This window comes from Leptodactylus fuscus, chromosome 5, assembly GCF_031893055.1.
Source record: "Leptodactylus fuscus isolate aLepFus1 chromosome 5, aLepFus1.hap2, whole genome shotgun sequence".
Lineage (NCBI taxonomy): Eukaryota > Metazoa > Chordata > Amphibia > Anura > Leptodactylidae > Leptodactylus > Leptodactylus fuscus.
Window position 1 is genome coordinate 65,903,526 of NC_134269.1, and position 13,585 is coordinate 65,917,110.

Consider the following 13,585-nt stretch of genomic DNA (forward strand, 5'->3'; position numbering starts at 1 on the left):
TTATTTCTCCACTCCCAGAGCTGTATGAGGTCTTAATTTTTGCGGGACAAATTTTTCTTCATGATGCCACCATTAATTATTCTATATAATGTACTGGGAAGCAGGAAAAAAATTCAGAATGGGGTGGATTTGAAGAAAAAATGCATTTCTGCGACTTTCTTACGGGCTTTGGTTTTACGGCGTTCACTGTGCAGCCAAAATGACATGTCCCCTATATTCTGTGTTTCGGTACGGTTCCAGGGATAGCAAATTTATATGGTTTTATTTACATTTTGACCCCTAAAAAAAAAAATTCCAAAACTGTGTTAAAAAATTTTTTTCTAAAAGTCGCCATATTCCGACGGCCGTAACTTTTTTTTTATACGTAAGTGTACGGGGATGCATAGGGCGGCTATTTTTTGCGGGGCCGGGTGTACTTTTTAGTTCTACCATTTTCGGGAAATGTTATTGCTTTGATCACTTTTTATTCAAATTTTTATCAGAATCAAAACAGTGAAAAATCGGCGGTTTGGCACTTTCGACTATTTTTTCCGCTACGGCGTTTACCGACCAGGAAAAATATTTTTATAGATTTGTAGAGCGGGTGATTTCGGACGCGGGGATAGCTAACATGTATATGTTTCACAGTTTTTAACTACTTTTATATGTGTTCTAGGGAAAGGGGGGTGATTTGAACTTTTAATACTTTTTATATTTTTTTTTTATTTTTATTTTTTGCATTTATTAGACCCCCTAGGGGTGTTGAACCCCAGAGGGGTCTGATCACTAATGCAATGCATTACAATGCTAATGCATTGAAAAAAAATCACCCTCTCTTTTGCAGGCTGCATAGACCAGCCTGCAAAAGAGAGGATTTGCAGACAAGCCTGGGAGCCTTGTACAAGGCTCCCGGCTGTCATGGCAACGGGACGTCAGCCCTGGAGCATGCTCCAGGAGCCGGCGATCCCGGGCAAAATGGCGGCGCCCATGCGCCGCCGGGAAAATGGCGCCTCCGACCGCGGCGCCGGGAGGGGTTAATGCCTCCGGCGGGGACCGATCGGAGGCATGAGAGCCGGTTGTCTAGTGCTTAAAGGGGCTCTATCACTGGGAAAAGTCATTTTTATCTAATCACATGCTTGCATAGGCTTTAGAAAGGCTATTCCACACTTACCTTTTGTATGTAGATTGCTTCAGTGGTCTCTGAATAAGTCCGTTTTTATTCATATGCTAATGAGCCTCCAGCCAGTACAGGAAGTTCCCAGCAGCCTCCTCTCTCCCATTATCTTCTATGTGTGTGAAGCAAACAGGAAGTGAGTCATCAGCAGCAGCAGGAGCGGTCTCCCATAGAAGACAATAGGAGAGGTGTGCACCATCTATCGTGCACTAGTCTAATTAGCATATGAATATAAACGGACTTATTCAGAAACCAGTGAGGCAATCTACATACAAAAGGTAGGTGTGAAATAGACTTTCTAAGGGCTATGCAAAGGTGTGATTAGTTAAAAATGACTTTTCCTAGTGATAGAGCCCCTTTAAAGCAGTAGACACCCGGCGGCTATGGCGGCCGCCCGGCTCCCGGGCGGTCGCCATAGTTACAGGCCCGACATGCGCCGTACTATTACAGCACATGTCGGGAAGGGGTTAAGGCTGTAATTTTGTTCTTGACTTGAAGGTTTATTTATTTTGCATGTTTTTTGTTTATTTTTTTAAATAAACCTGTTTGCCCCAGATTTTGTGTCCCTTTCTCTGACTGGCTCGGTCTGCCCCTTTGCTGCTATCAAACTACCTTCCCCACAATATCTATCTAGCTTTCTTTCTATATTAAACACACATCTCACAATACAGATTTGTATATGTATGTGTGTACAGGAGATTACTACAACATGATAAACTTTAATAAATAATAAACTTTAAAGGACTGACATTAAAAAAAAAAAAAAATTATGGGTGAAAGGTTATATGGAGTTGGAATACATTTGGCTTTATAAAGGCCATGTTCCTTGAAAAAGCCACTTGCACTTTTGCTGCAAATTAACACTCGCAAATAATCCTGTCATGGGCTCCCCAGGGTGACATCTCTGCTATAGCGGCGGCCCCATCTGATTACTGCCATGCCCCACTCCCTTCTCTATACACTACTTTATGGAGTACAAAATTTTCACTAGTGTTATTTTTTCTTACCATTTTTTTACAGCAGTCAGTAATTTGAAGGAAAAAAAAAAAAGTAATCATGGTCAATTAATTGTGTGCAAACTCAAGTTTGAGTTAAAAGAAGAAAGGGAAAGGGGGTAGAAATAAACAAAGATAGTGTTATCAGACATTACATGCTTATTGTATAAGGGAATGCATAGTTATGTCAACCAAGCTAGTGAATGTCAATAACATAAATACAGAGGTCAATGATATGCAAGTTCATATCAAGTAAAAAAGGTAATAATAGAAGGGCCATAAACTATACAGTCTAAATGGCAATATTCTGAACCCATTCACACATTCAATGCTTAGTCATGCTATATAGATGTGGAAATCTGCCGGGAGCTTCAGCTATATCATGGTGAAGATACCAGAGCCCCAACAAACACCCCTTAAACTTAATGGTCACTAACGTTTTAACAAAAGCAGCCAGTACGGGACAATTTAAGAAATTTTGTATATCTTACATAGAAAAATACTCTGTCTCAATTGAAAATTAGATACAAGGTCTGCAGAGGGGAGAACTGCAAAATTATGCAGAATACAAGTGATATAATGGCCAGAAATAGTGTGATTGTACTACTAGTAAACGCAAAGCGTAAACGTTAGTTTTCTAAAGATTGCAACTTAGCACCCATTTATAATATAAGTGACAGATCTTTAGAGGTCGGACCACTAGTACTGTCACCAATCATGACAATAGGGATCTCATAACCTAAGTGATTTAAGCAGTGGTTTAACATACACACTACTGCTTGGCCATTCAAACTGTATGGGACTGATAGGAATTCTCACAAATCTGGTAGGTTTAAGTATTAACCTGTTGTGTGCTGCTACATTGTTTCTGCTTCTTCTGATATATGAAGAGACTGGAGGTCTGGTACTGAACACTGAACTACAGTTCCCACAACCACCTATGCCTTCTCCCCAGCACCTGTCTAGGACATAAAACTCTTACTGTGCATGTGCCCCCTATATAGGTTTCTTTATTCATACATTCACTGGGCTTAATAACTGGCCGCATCGATCACAGATGTATGACATGATGGGAAACAACCTTAATTACATTTTTTTTAAAGGATGATACTTAAGGATATTAAATAGTAATAAAAAAAATTCCCCAGAAATACACTTCAACTTCTCATATAAACTTTACACCAGGGCTTTGGAGTCTGAGTCTTGGCCAATTTTGGGTGTAATGCATCTAATTCATTAAAAAATACTTCAAGTAATTAAAAATAATGAATACTGTATATACTAGAGAATAAGCCAAGTTTTTCAGCACAGTTTTTGTGCTGAAAAAGTGCTCCTTGGCTTATACTAGAGTCATTACAGTAACCTTCTGCTAGCAGGCCAGGAACGCAGACCCCACCCCCCCACCGCTCCATCACACGCCGGGTGACGTGGCCACGTAAGTTCAGGCCCGCACCGATGCGTGTCGGCTTCCCGCCGTGCTAGCAGAATTACCGTAAGTACTTCTGCAGTTTGAAATGTACAGCATCGCCACGCTCCTGTCAGCCATTATGCAGGTTTGCCAAACTTCGTTATGCAGGTTTCCGTTTCCTGCCTGAGAAACTGGGCAGGAGACGGAAACCGGCAGGCAGTTTTCAAACTCAAAAGTGTCCGCCGTTGAGCATCTTCTACTCTCCGCAGTGAAACCGTTTTTTTTTTTTTTTTTTTAACCAGACACAAAGTCGGACATGCAGGACTTTGTGTCCGGTATAAAAAACAAAAAAAACGGTTTTGCTGCGGAGAGCAGAAGACGCTCACCGGCGGACACTGAATGCCGGTTTCCGTCTTCTGCTGATAGAAAACGGAAACCTGGAGATCGGGTGTTGGTGTGAACCTGCCCTCAAAGTAGAAAATGACTGTGAAACATGTACACAATAGTGTGTCTGAAAGTGCCCGGTCTACTGAATATAGGGTATCTGCAGTGCTCCTATTCCGTCGGGAAGGGGTTAATAGGAGCACTGCAGATACCCTATATTCAGCCAGGCTGAGTTCCAATTGGGGTGAAAAAGCCCCAGTCCTCAAACTCAGGGAAGTGGCAGACCGACAACCAAAACACCCCCTCCCCTTCCCCAGCATCTACTGTACTCAAAAATCCCAGCCATTTTAATTTTTGAAATTTTCCAGTAGCTGCTGCATTTCCCCACCTGGGCTTATACTCGAGTCAATAAGTTTTCCCAGTTTTTTGTGGTAAAATTAGGGGCCTCAGCTTATATTTGGGTCGGCTTATACTCGAGTATATACAGTAGTTTTATTTTGAGACCAGAGTTGAAGTCAGTGACCTTTTTATGACTCTGACCTCAAAATAAATTTAATTATACAATTTTCAATACTGTATAATTTGAAGAATAGTTTGTTACATATTTACTTTCATAGGAAGTCAGTGTTTTTTAAGGAATTAGAGGAGCTTTACTGCTTCTGTCTGACCAAGGCTGTTAGGCATTTATGAAGAAGTTGGTCTGCAGAAAAAGAGAGGAATCGAAGACGGTGGTTTGGCCCACTGACTTCTCTGCCGGCTTTATATTTGTCTTTCCAAATCTATGTGATACTATGCTGCAGGCTCACTAGTAAGGGGGTAGTTCACACGGAGTCAAGGCGTGTGTATTTTGGCAAAATACACCTGTAAAAATGTGTATTTTGATGGGTTGTTTTTTTTTTTTTACACGTGTAAAAAAAAAAAAAAAAAAAAGTAATTGAAGTCAATGGGAGTCTTATTTTTACACATGTATTTTGCCAAAATACACGCGCGTTTACTCCGTGTGAACTGGCCCTCAACACTGTTGCAAAAAGGTTTGAATATGTAAAATAAATATGTAGACTATTAGTATACACATGCCATCTATTGGACAAGACATATATAGCAAAATATCTACCTTAAAGGCGTTTTCCCCATGAACTTTATAACCATATTTAAAAGGGATTGTCCACGCAAAAACCCTTTTAAACTTTTAAATCAGCTGGGGGCAATGAAAAAAATAAAATTTTAATTCTCACCTGTTCCCAATGCACCGCTGTCCGTCTGGTTTTCTTGCTCTGGCGGCTTCTCCTGGGTTTCTTCCGGAATCCCGCTAAAGCGGCTGATTGGCCTCAGTGGTCACCGCAGACCTCAGGGAGAGAACCTGTGATATCACAGGTAGTGTTATCGCATGCCATTCGCTGACTGACCTCAGTCATCCGGTGACCTCTGAGGCCAATCAGCAGAACTTGGGAAGGGACCCTTCAGCATAAGAACCAGGACGAGCTAGGAGGACACTGAAGCATCAGGGACAGGAGAGTATGATTCCACCCCCCCTCTTCAATGTCCCCAGTTGATTTAAAGAGGACCTTTCACCACTTGGGGCACATGTGGTTTCATACCCTGTGAAAAAGCCGACAGTGCGCTGAATTCAGCTTTCCCGTTCTGTGCCCCCGATAAAGAGCTATCGGTGACGGTACTGTAGCTCTTCACTGTGAGAAGGGACACTGTCAGGAACACCCTTCCTCACAGTAGCATCTATAGCGCTGTACTGTGAGAGGGGGCATTCCTTACTGCCCAGCCATGACGCTGAAGAACACCCCCCCAGTCCTTGTCTGTGGATGAGTACTATCAGGAGGGGAGGGAGGCGTTCCTCACCACTGAGAGTCTTATTAACATGATATCCAAATAGTCAGAAAATATTATGTTATTGCCCTTGGACATGACATACATTCAATAATCACCTATAAAGTGCAATGGCTGCACCATGTATACCAGAGAGGGAAGTCTTTTCTGGCACACAGGGGTTAAACTCCAAGTAAAAACAAGCACCCACTACAACCTTCATATGCCCTAAGATGGCACAGAGGGGGAACTCAAGCAAGGGATACCCCACTATCATTCAAACACTCTAATAGGACACAGAGACAGTTATGGTGAGCTTTTTTCTTTTACGTTTCATAATTATATTCTATAAAGATGATTGGATTAAAACTTCATAACTGAACAGCATACAAGAACATTGGTGTATATATACTAATTCTATTAGACCGAGACAGTAGCTTTTTGCCCCATTACCCACCTCTATTTACTTTATGTGTAAAAAAAAAAAAAAAAAAAGTAGGTCGAAATATTACTCAGGTGAAAATTCACTAGGATTACTCCAATTTCTACAGATTTCCAATAAGACTAGTTGATGGACCCTTAACATTAGGTGTTGCCGGTGTTTGCGATTGAACAATTTCCAAAATTCTGCTCCCATCTCTTAATTAGTCACCACTGCATACATTATGATTAAGGAACAGACGGAAACGTTAATAAGAATAGTAGTTGCTTCTATTACATAACACATTGAAATGAAACTTAATACTTTGTCAGAAGGGAGTGGCACCTCGGACGGGTACAGTCAAGGACTGTGGATCAGCTCAATGGCACACACTAATATTTTGCTGTCACCGATGACGATTATAATACAAAAAATAAAAAGTATGGTTAAAGTGGTGTATAAGTGCTCCATGTGAACGGAACGGTGTTGTGAACATAGCAGCAGCCAAACATGTATTGCTTGGACTGTCAAAGATTGCCATCTTGGAGGAAGCAAAGAAGTGAAGTCCCGATCACAAATACCACCTCTCCACTCACATGGCAGTCTTGTAGTCACTCGCTCCTGATCACTGGGAATCCCAGCAGTCAGACACTGTGAATAGGGGATATATGTCTACATTGGAGAAATCCAACAAAGTACAATTTATTTACTACACACAGTTTTAATTTGCAGTTATACAAATAATGGGGGAACTTTATTAAGCTGATCATTATAGTTTTCTTGCACAAAAGTGATTTTTTTTTTTTACGTACTACATAGATATAGTTGCTTATAATAATTTAGCACAACATGAATAACATTTACCTGGATGAGGTCAAGAATTCCTAGTTCACTTTCTGAGGAATCCACACAGAAAACGAAGTAAAGGGTAGCATAATGGCGATAAATCAGCTTATAGTCGGATCCACCAATTAAACTGCAAAATGAATATAAGAAAATAAATGTGAACTAATGAACAACACTCAGAAGTTCTTGACTAAAAGAACTGAAACATCTTCACTTTGTTAGTAAAGTCTGCTTAAAGGGGCTAGGATAGATGGTAGATGTCTGATCTGCTGGGCGCCATGGGTCCCACTGTACTAATAGAGCAGTGGATGAGGTTTGTGCATTGCTGGTCCATTCAATTCTATACGGCTGCTGGAGATAGCCAAGTGCTGATATCTTTGGCAATCCCCTAGACTTGAATGGAGATGCAGAGAGTTTATTCAACCACTGCTGAATTCAAACAGGGGGGACATGGAACCCCAGTTCTAGAGATCAGTGAGGGTCTAGTAGACAAAAAAAGAAAAAAAAAAAAAAAAATACAACACACCTTTAACTCTTACAAGATGAAGGATTCAAATACCCAAATGTCTAGAGCACTTTTTCAAATACCTCAAAGGGCGATTTAAAAAAAAAAAAAAAAAATTTAAATAAATTAATTTTATGCTTTATATTTTGGTTTGGTTTTGGGCAGGTAGCACAGATGTGATTCTTATTAAACATTTTTATTAAGCTTTATTGAACATTTTTTATATTGATATTCTATCCACAGGATAGGTCATCGGTACTGGATTGGTTGAGGTCCAGATGCAGCCTCAGGAAGCCATATACCGAGCACACAACTGAACTGGAAATCGGGGTGTGGCTGCAGGTGCCACCATTCTAGAGGCTGTTTTATTATTTTCATTTATTACTATATTTCAGATTTATTTATTTTTAAACACTTGCTTTTCCCACCTTTAGCAGTGATGTGTATACTGTGAATGCTGGGAGGACGCAGAATAAGTCCTTGCTCGTCTCCCACATCAGATCTCTGGTAGTCGATGACATTATGGAGTCATTAAAGAGGACCTTTCACCATATCCGGGCACAGGCAGTTCTATATACTGCCAGAAAGCTGACAGTGCGCTGAATTCAGCGCACTGTCGGCTTTCCCGATCTGTGCCCGGTGTGAAGAGTTTACGGCCCGGTACCGTAGCGCTTTACAGTCAGAAGGGCGTTTCTGACCATTAGCCAGAGACGTCCTTCTGCCTCGCGGCGCCAATCGCGCTGTACTGTGGAGCGGGGAGGAACGCCCCCCTCCTTCTGCTCACACGGCTTGTCCATAGACGAGCATTATCAGGAGAGGGAGGGGGTGTTCCTCCCCGCTCCACAGATCAGCGCGATAGGCGCCGTGAGGCAGAAGGACGTCTCTGGCTAATGGTCAGAAACGCCCTTCTGACTGTAAAGCGCTACGGTACCGGGACCGATAGCGCTTTACACCGGGCACGGATCGGGAAAGCCGACAGTGCGCTGAATTCAGCGCACTGTCAGCTTTCTGGCAGTATATAACACTGCCTGTGCCCAGATATGGTGAAAGGTCCTCTTTAAGGGTTTTCATGGCAATGGTCCAACTATAGCAAGTAGGTTTCCTGCATTCGAGTCCCACTGCTGAACAAAATACTCACTTTGAATCCAGTTTTCAGTCTGTTTTTATGACATGTAGCACTATGTTACTGGGATGGGAAGGTTAGGATACACAGGTATCAGGTCACAACCATTATGGCCAGGTATGTCCTTTATAGTCGTGATCATTTCGGATTCATGCCACTTCAGGGAATAAGGCTGACACAACTCTTTAACGGCAGAGTGATGTGTAGAGGTTAAGTAAAACCAAAATAGTAGTATCGAAAAATGTGGCCGGTAGGATCTCTATACATATATCGTTCTAATAAAATAAAACCCTAAAGGAAGATCATTTTATTATAAATTTCTACAAGAAGTCCAAGGAGTTTGATGCTCTCTCCTTGAGCCATGTCTTGAATAGCAATACCATTTCATCAACAGAGATATATGCATGATAAAAATCATGTTGAAGCTTTGTAAAAACAGGAAATTCCAAATCTGATATTACATAATATCTTGCTTATCCACTATCACAGTGGTTATAATTACTGAATTATAATAGTTCTTACAACATATTGTAATAGCCTTAGCCTCCATAAGAACCTCTCTGAAGGTGACTTAGTAGAAGAGTGTTGCCTCTCCACATAAGACAATCTACTCGGTTGGTTGTCTAGCTTCAGATAATACTGTTCACAACAAAACCCACTAATGTCTCAATGTATCACACAAATGTTGATGTCCTGACCTGTCAGACCTACAGTGTAACAGAATGAAGGTCGAACTAGGTTAGAGGCATGGAGAGCTTCACTTCAAACAAGTCATCTACAAATAGAATAAATGTGATTTTTCCATGGGCACATAAGACTAGCACTATAAACACAACTGTGCAAAACATGAGACACCCTCTGTGGTACTGACAGTGAAATGAAGATGACAGGTTCCCTATAAAATTCTAAATCAGCAGAAAACACATTTAAGGTTGTGCCAAGTTTATAAATTATCAACTATCCACAGGATAGGTGATAATTCTCTTATCAGTGACCTCTGGAACCACCTTAGATTACAACAGGGGTCATTTGTACTCCCATCTGAATGGAGCATTGGTTGTACAGGTGTGCTGCCACTCCATTCACCTCTATGACACTGCAAATAATAGCAGAGCTCGCTCTCTTTGGCAATCCCATAGAGATAGACAGTGCACCGGCATACCTGTATGACTGCTGCGCCATTCTCTACCTGCACACAGCAGATATTTCACAGGACAGGTCAGGGGACCACCATTCTCGGCATGGCGCAGGTCCCAGACATGACATCTGTATCTATGATACTCTAACATATCCAAAGAGTGTGTTGCCATGAAACTTGTTTACCAATGTACATGAATGGAGTTGTTTTGTGACACAGAGGGTGGTAGTACAGCAACTTTTGGTCTCAAATATTTTGGCATGGCTCAGTTTGCTTTGTGCCATTGTAACTCTCCATTCACTTACACTACAGGGTGCCACAAGACTCTTTGGTTGCAGGACAGAAGTCACATCCAAGCACTATGTTACTGGGATGGGAAGGTTACAATACACAGGTATCAGGTCACACCCATTATGGCCAGGTATGTCCTTTATAGGTATGACATGGTTAAGGTCATAGGGGGCACAACATGGCTGCACACGGGTTCTGTGCCTTCATACTTCTACCTTCCTCCCTCCAGGAAGTTGCAGACATTGTCATCCCTCTTGGACACCAGGTGGAAGGTCTCCCTCACTATCTGCTGCTGCATCTCTTCAGGCTATAAGAAAGCAGAGCAGACATTAGCCCGGGCAGAGGCAGGCGGGCGGGGAGCGGGCACTACACCGGGCGGCCACTCACAAAGTGCTGGTAGAAGCGCATGAAGCGAGGCTTGCCATGGTTGTTGAACACCAGAATGGCTTTTATCATCCTGACACAGGCAGCGGCTCCGACAACAACACCCTGGCCCTGGCCCGGACGGTGTAACAGCCAATGCGGTCCCCCAGCGGAGCCACTTCCGGTTACATGTGAGCGGTGGGCGCCTCACCTGGAGCAGTGGGCGAGGATGCAGGGGCTTGTGTATAGGGCTGCTGCATAGTGGAGACGAGGATACGAGATATACATGTTGTGTACATAGTAGTGTCGCATACCACCCAATTTACACAGAGCAGAAAGAGGGACAAAATGTGCGGCGTGCTGCAAATTTAGCCCCGCCCTCTTTTATGCTGACTCCGCCCATTCTCGTTCATTTTTTTTTTTTTTCATGTGACCCCACTTAGTATCATCCTCCTACAGTCACCCGTAAATTATATGCCCCCCCCCTCCATCTCTCCCTCAGTTTAATATCCCCCCCCATCTCTGCCCCAGATTCATGTCCCCCATCTCTGCCCACAGATTCATGTCCCCCCTCCATCTCTCCCCCAGATTCATCATACCTCCCAACTTTTGAAGAACCGAAAGAGGGACAAAATGTAGCGCGCTGCTGTAAATTTAGCCCCACCCACTTTTGTGTTGACTCCGCCCATTCGCTAATTTTTCATGTGCCCGCACACAGTATAATCCTCCTACAGTCACCCGTAAATTATATGTCCCCCCTCTATCTCTCCCACAGTTTCATATACACCCTTCATCTGCCCCCAGATTCATGTCCTCTCCATCTCTGCCCCTAGATTCATGTCCCCACATCTCTGCCCCCAGATGCATGTCCCCCCATCTCTGCCCTCAGATGCATGTCCCCCCATCTCTGCCCTCAGATGCATGTCCCCCATCTCTGCCCCCAGATTCATGTCCCCCATCTCTGCCCCCAGATTCATGTCCCCCCATCTCTGCCCTCAGATTCATGTCCTCTCCATCTCTTCCCCCAGATTCATGTCCCCTCCATCTCTGCCCCCAGATTCATGTCCCCTCCATCTCTTCCCCCCAGATTCATGTCCCCCCATCTTTGCCCCCAGATTCATGTCCCCCATCTCTGCCCCCAGATTCATGTCTCCACATCTCTGCTCCCAGATTCATGTCTCCACATCTCTGCCCCCAGATTCATGTCCATCTCTGCCCCCAGATTCATGTCCCCCCATCTCTGCCCCCAGATTCATGTCCCTCCATCTTTGCCCCCAGATTCATGTCCCCCATCTCTGCCCCCAGATTCATGTCTCCACATCTCTGCCCCCAGATTCATGTCCTCTCTATCTCTGCCCCCAGATTCATGTCCTCTCCATCTCTGCCCCCAGATTCATGTCCCCACATCTCTGCCCCAGTGTCATGCCGTCCTCTCCATCTCTGCCCCAGTGTCATGCCGTCCTCTCCATCTCTGCCCCCAGTGTCATGCCGTCCCCTCCTTCATCTGCCCCCAGTGTCATGCCGTCCTCTCCATCTCTGCCTCCAGTGTCATGCCATCCTCTCCATCTCTGCCCCCAGCGTCATGCCGTCCTCTCCATCTCTGCCCCCAGCGTCATGCCATCCTCTCCATCTCTGCCCCCCAGTGTCATGCCGTCCTCTCCATCTCTGCCCCAGTGTCATGCCGTCCTCTCCATCTCTGCCCCAGTGTCATGCCGTCCTCTCCTTCATCTGCCCCCAGTTTCACGTTCCACCTCCACATTACACTTACCTTCTCCTCCGCTCCCTCGCCACTCTCTGTGCGCCTCTCTCGCTGACACATATGCGGCTGAAGCGAGGAGCTGACCTGTGTCAGCTCCTCGCTGCGCGCCTCTCTCTGACACATATGCGGCTGAAGCGAGGAGCTGACCTGTGGCTGAGCTGCCACTGGCTACTGGCTTTTACACGCAATCATCACATCGCGTCTACAAGCCAGTAGTCGGCGGCAGCGGCGAAGCGAGGAGCTGACACAGGTCAGCTCCTCGCTTCAGCCGCATATGTGTCAGCGAGAGAGGCGCACAGCGGCGAAGCGAGGAGCTGACCTGTGTCAGCTCCTTGCTTCAGCCGCATATGTGTTCAACTCAGATCTGCGTCCTCTGGACGCTGCTCTGAGTTGAAATCGGGACATACCTCCCTCCAACCGGGACCGCGGGACATGTCACCCAAATCGTGAATGTCCCGCGGAAATCGGGACGGTTGGGAGGTATGGATTCATGTCCCCCCATCTCTGCCCCCAGATTCATGTCCCCCTATCTCTGCCGACAGTTTCATGTCTCCCCCCCCCCCCCCTTCATTATGTTCCCCTCAATGTTTCACACAAAAAAAACATTTATACTCACCTTCCAACGCTCCCCCGCCGCTCTCTCCACGGTCACTCACATAGTTGTAGGCGTGATGTGACGTCATCATATCTTGTCTACACATGCAGAAGCCGGAGCGCAGCAGTAAGGCAGGAGCTGAGCTGTGACAGCTCCTGCTTTACTCACTTATGTGTTCAACTCATCGGCGTCCGAAACCGGGACATACCTCCCGCTGACCGGGACTGCGAGACAGGACACCGAATTCGCGAATGTCCCACGGAAATAGGGACGGTTGGGAGGAATGTCAATGGTCTGTATACAATGCATAAAACCCAGGTCTATAGGTGCAACCACCAGGGGCGCTATTACAATTAAATGGTTAATCCCTCTCTATCCCGGATACACTAAATCTAGAGTAAAGCTCATTGTAAGAGGGGGAAGAATTTTCACTTGATCATTTTCTGTACCTTTAGTGCCAGAGTGTCCCCTAAAGATTAGAGTACCCCTAAAGAAGATTAGAGTGCTCCCATAAAGATTAGTGTGCCCCTAAAGAATATTAGAGTGTCCCATAAAGAAGATTACAGTGCCCCCATAAAAAAAAATTACAGTGTCCCCATAAAGAAGAGTAGAGTGCCCCAATAACCAATGTCTGAGCCCTTTCAAATGATTGTTTTTTTTATAGACACTCAGGAACATGTATTACACATATATTCTTTCCATACATATTAGTAGTAACACTTTCTATAATAATGGACTATGGGCACGGCCGGCTCTCATACAGCGGTCACTTCTTCCCCATCT

General features: G+C 44.4%; 1 protein-coding gene across 1 annotated transcript in view; it reads right to left on the reverse strand.

The window, feature by feature from the left end:
• The window catches only part of AP3S2 (adaptor related protein complex 3 subunit sigma 2), a 29,639-nt gene extending 19,040 nt beyond the window's left edge, over nucleotides 1–10,599 (reverse strand). Inside the window, exons 1-3 of the mRNA XM_075273312.1 lie at nucleotides 10,473–10,599; nucleotides 10,301–10,392; nucleotides 7,047–7,158 (exon numbers count right to left, since the gene is read on the reverse strand). Coding sequence (XP_075129413.1) covers nucleotides 7,047–7,158; nucleotides 10,301–10,392; nucleotides 10,473–10,541 — 273 coding nt within the window. The 5' untranslated portion in view covers nucleotides 10,542–10,599. The remainder of the gene's footprint in view (nucleotides 1–7,046; nucleotides 7,159–10,300; nucleotides 10,393–10,472) is intronic.
• Between the last annotated feature and the right edge of the window lie 2,986 nt (nucleotides 10,600–13,585).